At 43.0% G+C, this 21,360-nt stretch overlaps 1 protein-coding gene across 3 annotated transcripts in view; it reads right to left on the bottom strand.

The window, feature by feature from the left end:
• The window catches only part of ELP4 (elongator acetyltransferase complex subunit 4), a 168,095-nt gene that overhangs the window by 117,538 nt on the left and 29,197 nt on the right, over positions 1 to 21,360 (bottom strand). For all 3 annotated transcript variants that reach the window (XM_081882973.1, XM_081882974.1, XM_081882972.1), the window contains exons 4-5: positions 15,701 to 15,820; positions 9,467 to 9,606 (exon numbers count right to left, since the gene is read on the bottom strand). In XM_081882973.1, coding sequence (XP_081739099.1) covers positions 9,467 to 9,606; positions 15,701 to 15,820 — 260 coding nt within the window. The remainder of the gene's footprint in view (positions 1 to 9,466; positions 9,607 to 15,700; positions 15,821 to 21,360) is intronic.

Genomic DNA, 21,360 nt, shown 5'->3' with positions numbered 1-21,360 from the left:
CAGGGGCCACAGAAGCAGCTCCTGGGGTAGCAGCAGCATTGAGAAGAAGGCACAAGGGCTCCTTCCCAGAGCCTTGTTAGCGCTTACTAGGTTTTGGAAAGAAGAAGGGTGGACTCTAGGACCTTGTCCTGGGAAAGTGGTGCATTTCCCTCCCCCGTGGCCATAACCACAAAACCATGAGCAAACCATGGGGAGGAACATGCAAAGTTTGCAAGGGGTCATGCGGGTGGCGGCAGGAAAGCTTGTGGAATCTATCAATTTGTTTGAGGCAGTTAGTTTCACAAATGTCCTGATTTTCATCTGAGTCATGTTGGATAACAGATTATGGAATATGGAACTGACCTAAAGCTGGAGTTGGGAACCTCAGGCCTGAAGATGGAGTGCTACCTTCCAGGCCTCTACCTAGTCCTTGAAACTGTGCCCAGATCACACTCTTCATTGGCCCTGTTTCATACCCTGAGAGTTTTTGTATGGGTGGAATGAGTGCTTGAACTCTGGTAATGTCTAAGGAAAAAGAGGAGTGTATAAAGATGTGTAGAACCTAGACTATGGTACACAGGTCTAATTTACATTTGTTGGTCCGCTCACTTTCACCTCTGGCCCTGCTTACAACCAGGATGTGGACCTCAGAAGATTATCCAGATAGGAATGCAGCCCCCAAGATGAAAGACGTTCAACACCATAGCCTAAAGTCTAGTTTAGAAAGTGCTTAATAATGAAAATGACTGTACACTCATAACATGATCAGCAATCTTTTTCTATATTGTCAACAAATGGCGAATCATAATGGTAAAATTGTATCTGTTATTCTGTGAGACAGAAAGACTCCATAGAACAGATGCAAGTTGAAACATCCCAGCTAAATCCCCTATTTATAATTTAATATGTAAAATATATATGCTCACAGGTGATGTATTTGCTGTTGGAAGTGAACTTGTTAACTAGAGCCAACTAATAATCTTGTTAGTAGGATTTGTCATATTTTTTGGGTAACGGATATCTATGTTGCATTCAGAAAGTCAGCTATTTTTCCTACAGATTTGTTCCCCAACACTTTAATTCAGCTAATGTGTTTAAACAATACGTTCTCATCCTTTTTTTGTTTAACCATCTAGTTACTGATAAAGCAGGAGCTTGTAAGGAGGTATCCTAGTTACAACACAGTCTCTGACTTCCTTATTGATAGTTTCTAAACATTTAACAAAGGGAAGGTTATCAAAATGTATGACAAATAGGCCTATTATCGGGAAGCAGACTCCATTAGGAGAGATATTTTAAGCTGTTTTAGCAGATTTATCAGGAAATCCAAACTCTATGTTCATTTAAGCCCATTTTAATATATACGCCATCGAAGCAGCAAATAATACAAGCAAGTGTAGCACCAATTATTCAATATTCTTTCTGGAATACTAAAATATACTGGATCTGTATTATAAAGGTAAAGGTAAAGGTACCCCTGCCCGTACGGGCCAGTCTTGACAGACTCTGGGGTTGTGCGCCCATCTCACTTAAGAGGCCAGGGGCCAGCGCTGTCCGAAGACACTTCCGGGTCACGTGGCCAGCGTGACAAAGCTGCATCTGGCGAGCAAGAGCTGCACACGGAAACGCCGTTTACCTTCCCGCTGGTAAGCGGTCCCTATTTATCTACTTGCACCCGGAGGTGCTTTCGAACTGCTAGGTTGGCAGGCGCTGGGACCGAGCAGCGGGAGCGCACCCCGCCGCAGGGATTCGAACCACCGACCTTTCAGTCGGCAAGTCCTAGGCGCTGAGGCTTTAACCCACAGCGCCACCTGCGTCCCTGGATCTGTATTATACCCTATTATTAAGAAACCTGGGTGGCAACTGTAAAGGAATATAGCTATCAGATATGACTATTTATCAGGGGTCACCAACCAAGCACCTTCAGTTGTGTCCCCAGACTCTCCCCCGCAAAGAATCAAGTATCTAACCCTCCTAGAAAGAAAGCCATGAAGCAAAAGGTGAAGGTACCGTTCTAAGCAATGTCTGTGAAATGAGCAAGCCTGGATGCTCCCACTTGTCAGTGTTGTCATAGTTGTGACTGATGAGTAGTTTAGACACCAGGAAAATAGGAATTCCTAGGATCCTAAAGAGGTACTTCACCCCCCCCTTTAATGTGATTTTCCTCCTGCCGCTTTATTTTCAAGGCAGATATTCAACAGGTTAAGCCTTTTCTTGTATGGAAATACAATTATGAGGAAAGCATCATGATTGTACTCTCTCTAATATTGTATTTTGCCAGACCCTATGACAGCCATTGTATGATATGCCACACCCCCATTGCCACCATTTTGGGACTTGCACCCCCAGCAAAATTCAAAATATGCCCACTGGTCCAAAAAGGATGGCAACCACTGGCTTATATAAATCACCATTAGCTTTAACTCAAACCTATGGCTGCGATCCAAAGAGTCTCTTTCTGTATAATGTAGGACACTGTGTACTCTATGATGAGACTCTCTCTACTGTTTTATGTGGTGCAGCTCCCACAGCTGTAGCAGCAGGCTGCTTTTAAAAATGCCTTGTCTTGTACGTGGTGGCAGCTGCAGTGGCAAAAACTCCCTAAGAGCATATTGGCTTCTGTCTGAGGGGGCAGCCCAGCTGTTCTAGCCTATATCATCTTCATCCCAACTGTTTTTTCACCATTACTCTAGCAAACTGGGGTACTTGAATCTGGCCCAACAAGTGATTTGGCAAGAAAACCATCTGGGAAAGAAAGAATTATTTGAATATCTAAAAGCCAGTTCCCAACATTCTGTAACATTGTGCTATGGTCAAGATTAGTTCGGGAGCATGCTTTTGATGAATCAAAACAGATGCCAATTTTTTGGGGGGGAAAACCTACCCATGAAAATATTGTCACTGGATTATAGATTATATAGAACATTTGCTCTGCAGATCAGTCTGATCCTGGCGACTAGGACTGCTGTGGTGAATGGAGACAGGAGGAAATTAATCCCTATCCCATGATATCCACGAATCTACCCATTTCTCTTTTATATTAATACTTGTTGTTCATTCTTATGAGAGACAGAAAAGAGTGTTATGCTCATGGACACTATGGAGACAGAAAATCTGCCTTCTACTTCCAAACTAGTATGGCTTTGCATGGAGGCTGTAGTACATTGTCAGGGAACTGACATCTAAAGCGCCGCAGGTGCAAAGGCTCCCTGAGGTTGAGAGAGCAGTAGCAGCGGAAGAGGGAACCAGTAGAGGGCGAGCAAGAACTCCAAGGGAAAGTGAGTCGGAGGGATGGCTCAGAGACGCTTCAAGCGAAACCAGTGGGGAGGTCTCAGGACCTCCTATAGGGACACCCACACCTCGACGGAAACTGTCACGCCGAGAGGCCAGACGACGTGTTTCCGTTAAGGAGCTTTTATGTTGGAAAAGATTCCGAAAGCAGCCACTTTCGGATTCTACTAGTGATTGACGCAGCCATGCTGGAGGGGCTCCGTCACAGGCAGAGGTTTGAAAACCTGATCAAACTCTGAGGGACTTGCATTTTACGCACAAGCAGCTCATCGTCCCATCACAGCAATCCGAAAGTCACCGAAAGCCAGCTTGTGCAGAGAGAAGCATCATGAGCAACCCAGCCGGAACCGGGGGTGCAGGAGCAGCTGGAGGGGGTCCAAGCCTGGAAGAAAGGTACAGAGCGTTGGAGATCCAGTTGGCGCTGCAAACGGCGAGGCTTGAGGAGAGGAGGGCTCAGGATGCAGAAAAGGGAAAGGAGAAAACCACCCCGCTCGCCAGAAAGGTACCAGGATTGGTGCAGAAATTCGGGGGGGATCCCAGGAACTATCATGCCTTTAGAACAGAGATGCAATACGCTCTAAACTTGCAGTTTGATGACTTCCCCGACGAGGAATCGCGAGTGGCGTATGTGATTGGCCATCTCGAATCCGGGGCGAAAGATTGGGTTAGACCCCTGATGGCAGCGAATAATGAGATCTTAAAGGACACGAGGAAGTTTTTTCGTGCCATGGACCTGATGTTTTCCAGCGATATTGAGCAGGGGGTGGTGCGAAGGCAGTTAATGGCTTGCCAGCAAGGAAGCAGATCTGTCCGTGAGTACTGGACTGAATTTACTATGCTGATTCATAAATTGGGGTGGGACCTATCGGCGGAGCCCATCCAAATGCTTTTCGAAGAGGGGCTTTCTTCAACCGTCAAAGATGAGCTTTCCCGGGGGCCCAGGGCGGAGTCTATGGACCAATTAACCAAATCTGCGCTGGCCATAGGAGCGCGCCAGGAGGCGAGGGCTTTGGAAAGGCGGGAAGGGAAAGGAGACCGTTGGAGGGAGTTCCGCATTCCAGACATTCCAGAGCCATCTTTCCCGCCGGCAGAGCCGATGGAAGTTGGAACAGCGCGGGCGCGCGCAGTTTCAAATCCCAGTGAAGGGCGGAAGAAGGAGGGAAAGAGCGCCAAGAGATGTTATCTCTGCCAACAGCCAGGGCACTTTGCCAGAGTCTGCCCACAAAGAAAGGAATGGCAAGGGATGGCAGGAGCTGTTGGGGGAAAGGAAGAGGAAAGCAAGGAGCAAGTAAAAGCCAACGCCTGGCTGCCACCGTCGGGGCACAGCAGCCAGGCCAAAGAGCAATGAAAGTGCCCATGCCAGAACCTCCCAGACCTGCTTTAGTGATAGAGGTGTTACTAGAACTGCCAAACGGACACCCACTAAAGGTCAAGGCGCTTTTGGATTCAGGCAGCTCCTGTAATTTCATGAGTAAGGAGTTTGCAGCTGAGCACCAGATACAGACCATCCCTTTAAGTAACCCCTTGCAGGTGACTACGATTGACGGCAGAGAGCTGTTGGGGGGAGAAGTTAGCCAACAGACTGTCCCGATGATAATGAGAGTGGCAAGGCACACCGAACAGATAGCGTTTAATGTGGCCATCCTGGGAGGAGCGCCCATCATTTTGGGGATGAGCTGGCTGGCGCTACACGATCCGCTAGTGGGCTGGCATCAGAGGGTGGTCTCCTTTGGGTCAGCGCATTGCCTAGAACACTGCAAGGAGGGGAAGGTCTCGGGAGGAGACAGAGTCACCCTAGCGGGGATGGAAGTGATGGGCAAAGGGAAGGTGCCCCCGCAATACGCAGATCTGAGCAACGTATTCAGCGAAAGGGAAGCAGACAAACTGCCACCGCATAGACCCTTTGACTGTCAAATCAACCTACTCCCAGGGGCCCAACTCCCAGTAGGCAAGCTGTACGCCATGTCAGACAGGGAGATGCAGGAGCTGAGGGAGTTCATTGACAAAAACTTGAAGCGAGGTTTCATCAGAGAGTCCCGAGCGGTGGGGGGCAGCCCAGTGTTCTTTGTGGACAAAAAGAACACAGACAAACCGAGACTGGTGTGTGACTTCAGGGCCCTCAATGCAGTGTCGGAGCCCCTGGCTTTCCCTATGCCCCGAATTGACGACATTTTGACCAGAGTAAGGAAGGGAAAGATTTTTACAAAACTGGACCTGCGGGGGGCGTACAATCTGATACGCATAAGGAAGGGAGATGAATGGAAGACCACCATGTTTACCCCTTTGGGAGCCTTTGAATACCTCGTTATGCCCTTCGGTCTACAAGGGGGCTCCGCCTGTTTTCAAGCTTTTATAAACCACGTTCTGGGACCTTTGCTCTACAAGAACTGTGTGGCCTTTTTAGACGACGTGTTGGTGTATTCGGAAGATGAGGAACAGCATGTGAGGGACGTTCGAGAAGTGTTGGGCAGGCTGCAAGCCAACCAGCTGTGGGTGAAACTGGAGAAGTGCCAGTTTCATACCAAGGAGGTGGAATTCCTGGGGTACCGCTTGTCAGACAAGGGATTGGCCATGGATCCAGGCAAGGTTCAAGCGGTACTGGAATGGAAGACACCGAAGACCAAGAAGGACGTGCAAAGATTCTTGGGGTTTGGGAACTTTTATCGGAAGTTCATCAAGAACTTTGCCCACTTGACGGCGCCCATCACCGACTGCCTCAGCAGCAAGAAGAAATTTGTTTGGACGGTGGAGGCGGATCGAGCCTTTGAAGAACTGAAAAGGGCTTTCGCCTCGGAAGAACAACTTCTGCATGTGGATTTACAAAAACCCATGAGAGTGGAAACAGATGCATCCGACCGGGCTATAGGGGCGGTCCTTCTTCAACCGGGGAGGAGTGCGTCGGAGTGGAGACCGTGTGCATTCTTCTCGCGGAAACTGAATAAGTCCGAGAGGAATTACACGGTGTATGACAGGGAACTACTTGCCATTCACGAAGCATTCCGGAGGTGGAGACATTTATTAATTGGGGCACAACACAAGGTGCAAGTGTGCACCGACCACAAAAATTTAGAGTATTGGAGAACAGCTCGAGTGCTCAACCAACGACAAGTGAGATGGGCACAGGAATTCTCCAAATTTAACTTTGAGATTTGTTATGTGCCAGGCCCAGAAAACGTCAGGGCGGATGCGCTCTCACGCAAACCAGAATATTGGGAAGGGGAGGAGGTGATCGAAGAGAGACATGTCATCCCGGAGGACCGCTGGGTGTGTGGGGCGGCGCTGGTGGGGCAACGGGAACTGGTGGAGGAAACGGAAAATGATGAATATGCCCAGGATAAGCTCAGAGGTCTCAGGGGGGAGGGCGAGAGCCCCGGAGGTTTTGAGGAAAGAAATGGGGCATTGTATTACAAAGGGGCACTGTATATACCCGAAGGTGAATTGAGGGGGAGAGTACTCAAGCAGTTGCATGATAGCCCCACGGCGGGACATTTTGGGCAACACAAAACCATGTGGTTGGTTACCAGGGAATTTTGGTGGCCTAAGGTGAGGGAAGATGTAAGGGAGTATGTAAGAGGGTGTGACCAATGTCAGCGAGCCAAAGGGGAAAGAAGGGCGCCGGCAGGGTTATTAGAACCTTTACCCACACCAGAACGGCCTTGGGAAGCGATATCAATAGATTTTATGACGGATCTGCCAAGGTCCAAGGGGAAAACAGCCATCATGGTAGTAGTAGACCTGTTAACTAAGATGTGCCATTTTGTAGCATGCTCACATGCAGTCACAGCGGAAGAAACGGCGAAGTTGTTTGTGGAACATATCTTTAGGTTGCACGGGGCTCCCTCGAGGGTGATCTCAGATCGAGGCAAACAATTTACTTCCAGGTTCTGGAGGAAGCTCATGAGCTTGCTACACGTGGAAGTTAATTTTTCAACTGCCCGGCACCCTGAAACCAACGGGCAGGCGGAAAGGGCAAATGGCATTCTTCAACAATATCTTAGGTGTTATGTCAATGACAGAGAGAACGATTGGGTCGAAAAGTTGGCGTTGGCAGAATTTGCCTACAATAATGCGGAGAATGTGTCCACAGGGATGAGTCCCTTTTTGGCTAATTACGGGTGTCACCCCAGGGCATTTCCAGGGGAAGGAGGGGAGAGATGGAGCGTTCCAGCGGCTGAACATTTTGTAGAAGAGATGGAAGCCATCCATCAGCAGCTCCAGCTTAACTTAGAAAGGGCCAAGGCACAATATAAGAAGCAGGCAGACAAGAACAGAAGGGAAGGTGAAACCATAAGGGTGGGGGATCAAGTGTGGTTGTCAACCCAAGGGTTGCCGTTCAAAGGGGGTTGTAAGAAACTGAGGCCCAGAAGATTGGGACCCTTTGAGGTGATTCAGCAGGTCAACCCGGTAGCTTTCAAACTCCGATTACCCAACCACATGAAATTGCACCCAGTGTTCCACAGGTCGTTACTGTCACCATACAGGGGGGGACGTGAAGGGGAGCACGTCAGGGGACCAGCCTTGGAAGAGAGGGAACGCCGCAACCATGTAGCGGAAATCCTCGATTCCAGGTGGAAGGGTAATCAGGTGGAGTATTTGGTGGCGTGGGAAGGGGAACCGGAGTCAGAAAACACCTGGGTAAGTGCAGAGGAAGTCAATGACGAGGTTTTAACAGAAACGTTCCACCAAAGGTTCCCGAGGAAACCTCAGCCTATAGCAAGGTTTAGGAGGGAGTATTTCGGCACCACCGATGAGGAAGAGGAAATGGAAGGGTTCGCGGAGTCGGAGTTGGAAGATGGAGTGGACTCTGATGACGAAGAGTACCTAGAGAGTAGGAACAGCAACAAGTGGAAGGAAGTGTTCGCGACGTCGGAAGATGAGGGAGGTTCTTTCAGGGGTTTTACCTCCTCACCGCCAGTAGGAGAGGAGACGGGAGGGGGTGAAGGGGGCCCTGGAGGGGAGGTGGATGTCAGGGAACTGACATCTAAAGCGCCGCAGGTGCAAAGGCTCCCTGAGGTTGAGAGAGCAGTAGCAGCGGAAGAGGGAACCAGTAGAGGGCGAGCAAGAACTCCAAGGGAAAGTGAGTCGGAGGGATGGCTCAGAGACGCTTCAAGCGAAACCAGTGGGGAGGTCTCAGGACCTCCTATAGGGACACCCACACCTCGACGGAAACTGTCACGCCGAGAGGCCAGACGACGTGTTTCCGTTAAGGAGCTTTTATGTTGGAAACGTTTCCGAAAGCAGCCACTTTCGGATTCTACTAGTGATTGACGCAGCCATGCTGGAGGGGCTCCGTCACAGGCAGAGGTTTGAAAACCTGATCAAACTCTGAGGGACTTGCATTTTACGCACAAGCAGCTCATCGTCCCATCACATACATATATATTATTCCAGTAATGAATTTCAGGACAAAGCCATCCTACAGCAGCTCACATATCTGAGCAGGTCTTTAGAAAATATATAAAGCATTCAATATTTTTTAAAAATATATAATTATCCTAATAAAAAAACTATGCCAGAGAATGCTTCCTATTCTTTTTTTTTTTACTTATGTATTTATGCGTTTTTTCTCTCTTCTCCCAACGCAAGTATATATTTCTGCTTCTATTGAAAATTGTGTAAAGATATTTTAAAGAACAAACTCTAGCACCAGCAGATTAAAACAATAAACAGCCTACTACTTCAATATGCAAATTGAAAGCAAATTTGCATATCGAAGAAAGCTAATTGTTCAAGTCATCCTCAGACCGTCTGTGTGCAGAGCTCATGGGGTGCACCAAGGGCCCTTGCAATGCCCAGGTCTTCCTTTCACACAAGCTCCACTAATCAGAGACAACAGGATTTATTAATGCTCAATTTAGACAGATGTTTAAAAAATAAGCTGCAGCAGATATAATAGTGGTCTTGGCAGATTAGTTCTACTACATTTTGTGGACCCACAGAGAAGCACCACAAGCAGCCTTACTACAACATGTATATTGTCCAGTCCAAGATCTCTGCAGTTAAGAGAGGAAGCTCCTGCAAGGGGTGGAGCTTAGAATATGGCAAGGAAAGGGTTTTGCTATAAATATTGATGCCTGGCCAACTTACTCCTGACAGTAGAATTATTTGCTCACAATTTTGTGTCTATGAAATTTGTCCTCCAAACCCTCTTCAGTTTTTGTGCAAACAACTAAAATTAGAAGCTTTTCAAACTCACCATGATTTTATGTCAGGATGCAAAGCTTTTTCTTCAAGAAGGGGAAAGCCATACCACTTTATGTTCTGGATTAATTCTGGAGCCATTGTTTTTGATAAATCAAAGTAGTGTCCAAATTTTGAACAGGCTGCTGGGGTCACCTGTGAAAACAGTGCATATGTTTCCCCTGTTAAAATGCAACTAAAATTTTTAATACCCATTTTTTCAACAGGTTATTCACATAATCTGCACTTTAAGTGTACACTACTACTAAAGCCAGCACACTACACCAATGTAAGCGGTCACAATACCTCCCCCCTCTTTGACACATGCACACATTTTCCCATGGAGCAAACCTCAGCCATTGGGGAATTATTGTGTATGTTAGAATTAAGCAACCATGCAGGCCAGGCTATCAGGGAGGTACTCCAGGCACCCTCCAAACAAAATAAAAAGTAATTTTATTTTGATCTTTCCACTCAGGCTGAAGCTGAAATTGCTATTTTACAGCTCGGTCTGCCCTCTTTTTTCTACAGCAAATGTTACTGGTGACACAGCAATTGTGTTTTGTTTACTTCATGCGTCTCCTTGCTCATGTTCTAGTTCAGCTATGCCTGCTGTTTCAGCATATAGCCAGTAAGAGAAACAAAGGTCATTTATTTCTGCTGCCACCATCAGATATCCATATGGTGGACATAGTCTTCTACATACACAAAAGACACACATGAATTTTGGCATTATCTGATAGGCTGAAGATATTTTATCCTACTGATTAGTATCCTAGCTAAAAATAGTTTGCTTTCAAATAACCATGTTTCTACAAAAACAACAACAACAAAAACAGCATAAGAGCAGTGTGCTGACACATTGACTAAAACATATAGAAAGCCATTGTGGACCATTTTGTCCAACATTCTGTTCCCACAGTGGCCAACTGGATGCCTATAGAAAGCCCAGAAACTTTCCTAGGCATGTTCCCCAGCAACTGGTATTCAGAGGGATATAGCCTCTGGCACTGGAGAGATTATGAATCATGACCTGATTCACTGGACAGTTCAGCCTTCTCATTACATGGACATTACTATCAGCTTGAGAACACCAATCACATGTTTAGAAGGATGGGAAGTCTCTATGTAGCAGCCCTGTTCCACTTTCCTTCAAGAATCATGAGAAGGAAAAATGGTCTGGAGTCATATTCCAAAAGTGCCAAAAATATGACTGCTGCTGACAATACTAAGAGGCACAATAATGTGACTGATGCTAAAAATGATTCCCAGTCCAGTTTTGGCAACTGTGCACACAGTTTGACTGCTGAATGAAGAAAAGAAGCCCCAGGGAACTGCAAATGCAGCTTTTTTGTGTGTGCAATGGTTCCCAGTGTAACTGGAGATGTGAACTGCAGAAACATGCATCCTCATCCCATTTGTTCTCATCAGAGTCCAGTAACCAGAGAGAAAAGGCAAAATATCACTTGGATATTTTGAACAGTTCAAGAATCACATTTTCAAATTACTTTTATAATAAAAGTCATTTTACAAATAATATGAATTTTGTTTTACTCTTTCAAATTACTGTAAATGAGCCAGGTAACTAAAATATTAATGGCTGCATGCATGAACATTTTGAGGAATAACTTCTATTGTGTTCTCTCTCTCTTGTTTCAAACACATGAAAACAACCGAACAATATGTTACTGGGACCGCAATCTTAGACACATTTACATGCGATTAAGTGCCACTGGACTCAGCAGAATTTACTTCTAAGTAGACATCTACAGAATTTTGCTGTGAAAAAGTTGTATTGTAGCACAATGACAATTTGAATGTTTTTTAATTTTTACATAAACTAGAAGTTAGTGTAGCTCCACTTTTGCACGCATACAAAAGTGAGAAAACACTGTTCGTTGTCACTCAACCTTCTTGTTCTGTTGTGTGTCTTAACTCCACATCCTCCTGCCCATTTTATAGAAAACTGGCCAGACTTGTGGGTGGCCATTCATACATAAAGAACTGCTCTGCTGAATACCAGGTTTTTGTATTTATAATGATATAAATTCAAAAATTAATCAAATCTCTGTGTATATTATGGTTTTTATTTTAAAAACAATCAGTAAAACATGATCGTTAAAACTGTATTCCAACAATACATTGTTTGAAAAAAACTAAGGTAACAGAAAAAGTAAAGCTTTAATAAGCAAAAAATAAAAACAGTAACAAATTCAACACTGCTAACAAGAAACAATTTTTTTTATAACCTTGGTTTCTTATACTACACCAGAATGCAGAAAGTACTTAGCAATTATTAAAAAAATGCTATCTGTGTTTTTATTTTCGTTATTAAATGTTACAAAGTGTAATAAAATAGAACAAAATCTGACAATAAAATAAAATAAAATAAAATAAAATAAAATATGAGTATTGTTTAAAAATAAATTCAGAAGTTCCAAGTTATTTCGTTTGGGCGTTCTCAAAGCAATTTAAACAAGAGCTGTTCTTTGCCCTATAATCTATCCTTTATCCGGATTACTGATCAGAATGTTTTTACTGCAATCTCTGCCAGAGCTCATCTTTTTATTGTGTAAGTCCAAGCCCCCTTAATGTTTTAGAAAGGCCTTGACTAACTGAACTTTGATCTGATGTCTTCATTGAGAAAAGCTCCAGGTTGCCTATTTCAGATGCAAATCCTCACTGAGGCCCAAGAGAGTTTAGTACAGACAGCAAAAGAGAAGAAACAAGAAGTTTCCAGGATCCTCTTTGAGAATCCTGGGGAACACTGGTCTCCCTAATCCACACAGTTGCATGGATTAAGGTAGGTGATAACCTTTCTTGATTCTAAAGAATAAGCACAGTGCCTACAAACTGGGTGGAGACTAGGATTTGGTCGCAATAAAACACCAGGCAATAAAAGCCTGGCTATGTCAGAAGCCTATGAATAGACCTCAATGTACCACATTCCCAGGCCTAGTGGGGAAGCTTGCAAAAAGCCCACCTGAATCAAGTAAGCATGAATAATCTATCTTAGCAGCAGCATGACCACAGAGACAGAGCAAAAGGGAGGAAAAAATACATTTCTCTTAAGCGTGAGGTAATAAATTTATTAGCTGAATGTGGTTTCAAGCCTACCTTTTCCTTGGATTCCTATGAGCTAGCCTGCACAAGGAGAAATAACCTAAGTTGTCATGGAGCAGAATATGTCTTTATGCTACCGTCTGCCGTTAACGTTTCTAATTGCAATACTAATGTGCTAGAAATTCTCAGATTTAGGATGAATCAAGGCAGAAAATTGATTTCATGCTGTGACAGTTTATATATTGCCCTAAGAATACAAGCAGTTCATTCATTAAAAGAGGGAGTATATGTGTGTGAGAGAGAGAGGTGGGGGACAGCCGGGTAAAGGAGCACACACTTTACCTGCTTGATACAAGCTACAGAATACCTATTGTTTTTACTTTGCCTATCAAATGGTTAGACAATTACAAATAAAATAGTTAAACAAATACCCAAGCCTCTGGAATTTGCTGCCCAGACAATGCACCTGCAACATTAGATTTGTGAAACTGCAAGTCAGTGATCCTCCTAACACCTTTAAAATTTCCAAGGCAGCATGAAGGGGATGAAACTAATGTGGATCTCTCAAATTTCTCTACCACTACTCACTTCCCTATGCTTGTGTGGAAGTTACAAGATACATTTTATTTTAAAAATATTGATTACTAGTTAGGATACATTTACCTATACTTTTGATACTGAGATTTAATTTTCTGGTATGTTGGGTTGATACCTACCAATTTAATCTGGAAACATAACATATGTATAAAATGACTTTCTCCCCCCCCCCCAAAAATTGCTCTTTATTTTCCAACTAGTCCTCAGGAAAAGATATACTGGACTGGTGTCATGACTGGTGTAAGGTTTCAGGGAGGCTTGGGCAAGATACCTTCCTGGTCCTTTCAGCACTTCCCTGGCGCACCCCACAAGCTTACCAAAGAATGGAGTGGGGAGTGGCAGTGGTGCTGTAGGGACAGGGCTGGGCACTTTTCTTATCAGAGCTGTGCCCTGAAACACGTAATTGACCTTAAAATAAGAATCCTAATTCTAGTGCTAATAAAACTTTAAAAACCAAAAACAAAGAGATGATGGCATTTGCTGCACCATGCAAACTTCTGGTGCTAGGTATGAAAGCCCTGATACAAGTTGCCTTAAATAAATAAATTGTGCCAGCTAGGAAATAGGCGAGCAGGAGCAGTTGACAGGATGAACACAGCTTTCTGTGTGCAAAGCACTTCTGTATGGATTTGAGCACGTGCCAATTTTCCTTTCCAGTTATGGTCCCCTAGTAGACTGCTGTCCTAGAGAGTGCCTCTGATCTTTGGGGACAGCTTGTTTGTGGTTCATGACTGACTGCCCTGGAAGTGGATGCCGAAAAACCCTCATGCATTTGCAGCCCTTTGAATTCTGTCCAGACTCACGCAAGGCAGAGAGGAAGGTACTGACAAACAGAAGTGACAAGGTAGGTAATGGAGAAATGATTCATAGAATCATAGAATTGTAGAGTTGGAAGGGACACCAAGGATCATGTAGTCCATCCCCCGCAATGTAGGAATTGCAGCTAATGAATATTTGACTGATGGACAGGCTGAATTCAGAGACAAGGATTGCAAGGTAGTTTTAAAGAGTGGCTGGAACTGGAGCATAAGCACTTGGCATTTAGTTGTTCAGAGGTGTATGGCAAACACTAGAATTATGCATGCATCAGGAACGTATAAGGATATCTGCTCTACCACAATTACTCATGACCAAACAGTTTTGCCAGGAGGCTGAACATTCCCAATGATACCTTAGAGAGTTTTTACTTGTAGTTCCCAACTCTGACCTCAGTCCGGTCTTAGCTAATAAAGCTTTAGCTATGCAACCACCAGTTTAAATTGGATTACACCTCACATCAATTTTCATCAGATATAACCTCCATTATAATATAAAATGAAACATGGTATATTATTGGAGCAAACTGGGAAGCTTAACTGTACTTCTCAAAAATATCAGTTTTTTCAAATTTTGGTATTCCTTCCCCCTACCTCCACATATGAACTAAGTCTGTTTTGTGATGGTTCAACATGCTATATCAAGCTTCATATTAATAAAAATTGATGAGGTCACATAACCGTCCTGGAGGGTCTTTGATTTGGCATGTCATCATATATAAATCTTCTCTCTGATATGAATACATAGACATGTCTGTGCAATTACAAAGAAAACCAAACATGCCAAGCCTTGTAAAATCATTTTGTCATATTCCAATTATATTCCTTAGAATAAGCCTGAACTTACTAGGCAGTTCACTACACTTATCAGATATATAAAATACTAAAGCCAAACAAAGCAAGTTCCTATGGACACCAAAATATTGCATGTAATTTTAGAGATTTCACCATACCATTATTCTGCACAAGAAAATAGCTAGCCTAGGGAGAAATATAATTCACAAAACACTAACAACCGTAAACTCTGTAGAATTGACCACTGGGCTTGTTTCTTACATGCTGCCTTCATAACGATTAGTTTATAGTGACAGTGAAGCTGATATAATCTCAAGTGCTTACTTTACTTATTACGCACATGGATAAGCAAGTCAACAGCTTGATTCAATTCCATGCTTTCACTAGAGGGATCTAAGTACAATTCATTCAACCTATATAAACGCTTCTATATTCAGATAAATTTATAAAGCTTTCTTGTATAAATGGAAAGGATACTTCTTGAAAACCTGTGTAGTAAATTGTACAGCTCTGACGCTGAAGCCTTTACAATTTAATATTTACTGTTCTTATGACAGTATAGCCCACTTATGGTAGTGCTACACATTTTCTTGGGAAACAAGAATTCCCAAGCCAATGTTTGCTAATGAAACACAAAAGGTTGAGTGGGTCCATTTGTAGACAGAATCAACAGAAAAGAGAGAGGTGTTCAACAATTTATGCTGACTCTCCTCCCAAAATACCTCCCCCAGCCATTCCCCACAGCAAAGTGACTGGAAGAATATTTTCAATGGCTAATCAACAGAGGATGAAATAGTTATTAAGTGCTCTTCCACTCTGCTATTTAATATTATAAGCCTAAGGTGGGACAAAACACTTTTTGGAATAAGTGCTAAATGGTGTAGTTAGCTTATCATTGTAACAGGGAATTTTTTGTCAAGAAATACTTTCAGATTACCATACATCATTATTTGAAGAAATTACTATGAAATAAAGTTTACCTCTAGTTTTGGTATGTTCTGGTAACGCCAGGCTATTCTCATGGATTCCTGAGAATCTTGTTTGGACTTGACAGCTGTTGCTTCTTCTTCTATTTCATTCAGCAAGGGTGAGGGAAGTTCCTGAATGAAAAATAATAAATGTTTTAGATGAGCTGATTTTATTAAACATTTAGGGTAATATTGTTAAAGAAGATTTAACAACTCACAGCAAACATTAATGATAGTATTGGAAGCTCACTTCAAGGTACTAAAGGAACCAGTGGATGTACCATCAGAACCTTGGTCTATAATATTTGAGAAATTCCAGAGAATGAATAAGGTGCCACAGGAACAGACACAGGTAAATTTTGCCCCAATTTTCACAAAAGAGGAGGAAGGAGAATCCAGGAGACTACAGACTAGTCAGTCTCATTTCGATACCAGAGGAGTCAGTTTGTAAGCATCCTGATAACAATGCAGTGATTAGCAAGAAACAGCATGGATTTGTCAAGAATAAATCCTACTAGCTAGACTAATCTGATCTCTCTTTCTTATTGGGTTACTTAGTAGACTATGGGAAGCCTGTCAATATAATTTCTAATGATTTCAACAAGCCATTTGACAATGTCCCCTTTTATATTCAGTTTGGAAAGTAATTAAATGTGGGCCACATAATAATACCATCACGTAGATTTACAGCTGGTTGGAACACTATACTCAAAGAGTGCTCATTAATAGTTTTTCATCAAACTGCAAGGAAATTTTGAGAGGACTACCTTTGGGTTGGACCAGGTGCTCTTCAATATTTTCATCAGCGACTTAGATAAAGGGGTGGCGAGAACCTTTATCAGATTTGAAAAACACACAAAAACAGGAAGGATGGCTAATACTTCAGGACTGAAATTCAAGATCTTGATAGGAAACTAGGCTGGAATTCAATTGAGACAAATGTAAAGTTGCATTTAGGCAAATATAAAATGCACAAGAATAAGATGGGAGATACTTGGATTGGCAGTAGTATCCATGAAAAGGGTCTGTCAAGCTGAACATGAATCAACAGAGTGATATGGTTGCAAAAAAAACCTTAAGCAATTTTAGGCTGCATTAATTAGCCTATTATATATTTTAGAAATCAGTTTACCAGTTTGGTAGGTATGAGGCCATCTCTAAAAAAAAATTGAACCAAGTTTTGTATGATCAAGTAGTAGATTTTTGTCTATGTTTGGATACAATTGGACGCCATTTTAAATCAAGATGGCATTCTCAAGCAATACCAGGCACAAGGCTGCTAGTAGAACCATAGTAACCAAAATCACAGGAATTAATAATTCCTTTTGATTCGGCTCTCATATGAATAACTGTGTCCAGTTTGGGGTGCTGCACTTTGAAGATATATTCTAGACAGGGGTTGGCCAGGTTGGCCCCTCCACTCTGAGGAGGAAGGCAGACGGACAGACAAGAGGAGGAGGAGGAGGAGGAGGAGGAGAGAGACGGAGCAGAGCAGACCTGACCCGACCATGATGACTGCAAAGGAAGTCACTGGTGGAGCAGGAAAGGAAACAAAAAACAAACTTTTTGAGTTTCTGGTTCATGGTCTCTCCTGGCTTTGGAGGCACCAATACATCTCCTTGCCAAGAGCACAAGGGTTGGATGGCACCGATACAACTCCTTGCCAAGGGTACAAAGGAGCCTAGGTACGCCTCTGATAAGAGACAAATTGAAATGGGTTCAGGGGAGGACAACAAAACCTGCCAGAGGTATGGAAAACAAGTCTTCTGTGCAAAGGTTGAAATAACTGGATATTGTTTGAATGCAGGGAAGATGAGAACAGACATGCTAGCACTCTACAAATGCCTCAAGGACTAACACAAATAAGAGAACAAAGTTTTGTTCTCTGCTACCCCAGAGGGCAGGACTAGATCTATTCTGTTTCAGTTTTATTAGAGTAGGTTTCAGCTGAACATTAGGAAAAATATTAAAATGTTAAGAGAAGTTTGACAAGGGAACCAGTTACCTGGAAATGGGCTGTCCTCATTGGAGGTCTTCAAGCAGAGACTAGAAAGTCATGTGTTAGGGGTGCTCTAGATATGAATTTTCTGCTTTGAGCAGGAACATAATCTAGCTGGCCTACAAAGCCCATTCTAATTCTAAAGCCATTTATCATTTATTTATAGTGACACTTTATTCCAGGGATGGTCAACTATGGGCACATGGGCTGGGGTTGGCCTCCCACAAGAATATTTTTTGCTCCTGCATTACATCAGAGACATTTGCAGTGGCAAAAGTAATCCAAACCACATGTAAGTCGCATGCCTTCTTCCCTGATTCTGAGAGAAAGAGAAAGGCAAGCATAGGACAGGAGCTGGATTACATTATGGAATGGACTGAAAAAAACGTTTAAAGGATCCTTCTGGGTATAGTAAGGACAGAAGTCCTCCCAAAACAAGTGAGTCTATTGATGTATGCGACCACAGCTGTGCAGATTTTACTTGCACAAAAGTGGAGAACAGACGCAGTTCCAACAAAAGAGGAGTGACATCATAAAATGCTGGAATACTCGGAACTAGCAGGTATGGCTAATAGAATAAGAAACAGATAAAAAAACTTAATGAAGATTGGATGTTATATATAGAATATATGAAAAATTATTATAACAAGACAGTCAATCTAGCAGGATGAGCATAATTCAGCAACGTAAGTTATAACATGTGATAAAGAGGAGAGAGGGAAATTTAGAAGAACAAGAAGATGTGGATAGGTTGGGAATAGAGAGGAAACCAGGGAAGGAGTGGAAGGGAAGTACATGAAAAGAATTTTTCACACACACACCCCTTCTCTCTCTCTCTCTCTCTCTCTCTCTCTCTCTCTCTCTCTCTCTCTCTCACACACACACACACACACACACACATTGAATGCAACAGTTGTTGTACTAATGGTGATACACCAGTGAAGAAATGTAATAGAAAAGCAAATAAAAGCAACAACAACAACAACAACAATAAGATTACATTATGGAGGCTGCAGGGCAGCAAGTGTGGGTTTTTCCTTGACATTTACTCCTGAAGCTTTTCTCAGAAATGAGTATTGCCACAAGGCAGCAAAGGTTTAGGATCAGAGTTTTCCTTATCCTAGATGAGCTACCTTCCCAAGTTCAGAAGCCTCTCATTTCCCTCTACAGCACATGACCATTGGACCCACTATTTGTCTTGTGCGCTCAATCCACCAGAGCCTGTCATCACATGCATAGGAAGTCCCTGCAGTTCAAAGCCAATTATTAGGGGAAAGTGCTAAAAGCAGAGAAATGCCATACAATAAGAATCTGCCAGGAATAAAACATTGGGATCAACAGATGCATTTATTTGTATGGATTTTATCCTTTTACTTTTATTTCAAGCATGCCAAGGCATCAAAATTAAAGAACCCATTCATTCACAAACGACAGGACAATTCAATCCTGATCTAAAACTGAAAAATTGCCAATGATCCCATTTACCTGCTATCCTTTGACTCAAGTCAAACTCACCTTCAGACATATACAAACCTGTTACACAAAATGGGTTTATCATGCAAAAGGGACGTGGGTGGCGTTGCAAAACACATCTCATACAATATTCAAGTATGTAATAACTTACGCAGGGTTCTCTAATGTAGACATTTTATAGCTGAATGTACACACATTCCTATGTTGTGGAGCCACATAAATAAACATTTTAAATATTATCTTAATGCCTGTTGAATGTTATAATAAGCTTGGGAACAGTGGATCAATCTATCGATTTTGGTTTTTCTAAGTTCCTCATTTTTTTCAATGTGTTCTCTTTCCACATCACTTTTGAGTTTCTTAAATCCCCACACAAAATCATATACATTTACGTACACATTTCCCCTACTATCACATTTTTGTACATCCGCCCATACGCATATTTGCACATTGTTTTCACTAATATTTCTGAGAAGTGTGAATTCCAAAAGATAACTGTGTTTCAGTTCACATACTGAAATAAGTTTGAAATAAGTCTGAAATAAGTTTGCATTTCTCTCTGATTCCTACCTTGGGGAATTTTAAAAAGACAAAAGATGCATATGTGTTTTATAAATAAATACTAACACGTCAGAAAAGTTTGTACAAATGTAGCAATAAATGATTTGTGGTAGTGACTGTAACATTTGCATTTGCTTTTTAGACCAGTGACTGCAGTGGAAATGTAGATACCAACTTGACAGGACTGATTTATTTATTTATTTCTGGCCTAGTTACATAGGCATTCTACCAATTGGGAGCTAACTTGCTAATCAGCTGAAAAGATTGCAGGGATATTGCAGCTGACCAAGTGTTGTAGTAATAGACATCTCAGTCTGTTATGTGCATGAGATAATGTGTTGAATGTTTTTTGAATACTAGGGCCTACCTAATGGATCTGGCATCCTATTTCTATGGCATGAGTTGCCAGAGTGCAATTAGCATGCTAGAGTGTACCTTTGCAAGACACCCAATCTCAATTTTGATGCAGTGACCCAGAAGCACAGGGGGATCACGACTCAGAATACCAAACATAGGCTAAATGAGAGCTGGTGTGGAGCAACAGCTAAGAAACTGAGCTGCAAATAAGAAAGTTCCTAGTTCAAATCTAGCCTCTGCCACTTAGTCCCGCATCTGCAATACAGGGATAATAGCGATCTATCTTAAAGAAATACTAAGGATTATAACAAAATAAATCTGAAATGCTTTGAATGCTCTGAAGTGGCATATCATGTTTAAAACAATCATTATTTTTTAAAAGTTTACTCCCTGAATCTATATGTTAGTCAGAATAGTAGTCAGACACTCCGTTCATATTCCAATAGTCTGGCTTAAAGATACTTTATTAAGTGTTGTGTCTCTATAAATCAAATTGACTTAATTGTCAAGGAACAGTGTACACTCCTTGCTTACCTTTGTTGAGTTTTTTGATCATTAGGACAACAGTGAGTAAGCAAATTATGTCCCCTTCTTGCTATCCACTGCCATCTGTTAAAGGTAAAGGTAAAGGTACCCCTGCCCGAACGGGCCAGTCTTGACAGACTCTGGGGTTGTGCGCCCATCTCACTTAAGAGGCCAGGGGCCAGCGCTGTCCGAAGACACTTCCGGGTCACGTGGCCAGCGTGACAAAGCTGCATCTGGCGAGCCAGAGCCGCACACGGAAACGCCGTTTACCTTCCCGCTGGTAAGCGGTCCCTATTTATCTACTTGCACCCGGAGGTGCTTTCGAACTGCTAGGTTGGCAGGCGCTGGGACCGAGCAGCGGGAGCGCACCCCGCAGCAGGGATTCGAACCGCCGACCTTTCGATCAGCAAGTCCTAGGCGCTGAGGCTTTAACCCACAGCGCCACCTGCCATCTGTTAGACAAATCTAAAACAACTTCTTTCTGCTACATCAACTACTGACATTCCTCTCCCTGTAGCCTGTACAGCAGCCTTCCCCAACCTGGTGCCCTCCAAATGTTCCAACTTCCAATAACCCAAACCAGAACTACCTCTCTTAGGGCAGCTGAGTGATCCAATTTCCTTCTTTCTACAGTAAATTTACCAGATCTTTTTCAATGAATCCGGAGAGACTTTTCAACTTCCTACTAAATAGATGGATTTTGTCAGGGGACTGATTTGTAAATCCGGGGACTGTCCCCGGGAAACAGGGACGTCTG

Source organism: Podarcis melisellensis, assembly GCF_964234715.1.
Source record: "Podarcis melisellensis genome assembly, chromosome: 1".
Taxonomy (NCBI): Eukaryota; Metazoa; Chordata; class Lepidosauria; order Squamata; family Lacertidae; genus Podarcis; species Podarcis melisellensis.
Note: the sequence above shows the minus strand (reverse complement) of the source record. Positions and strands in the feature narration are given on the sequence as shown.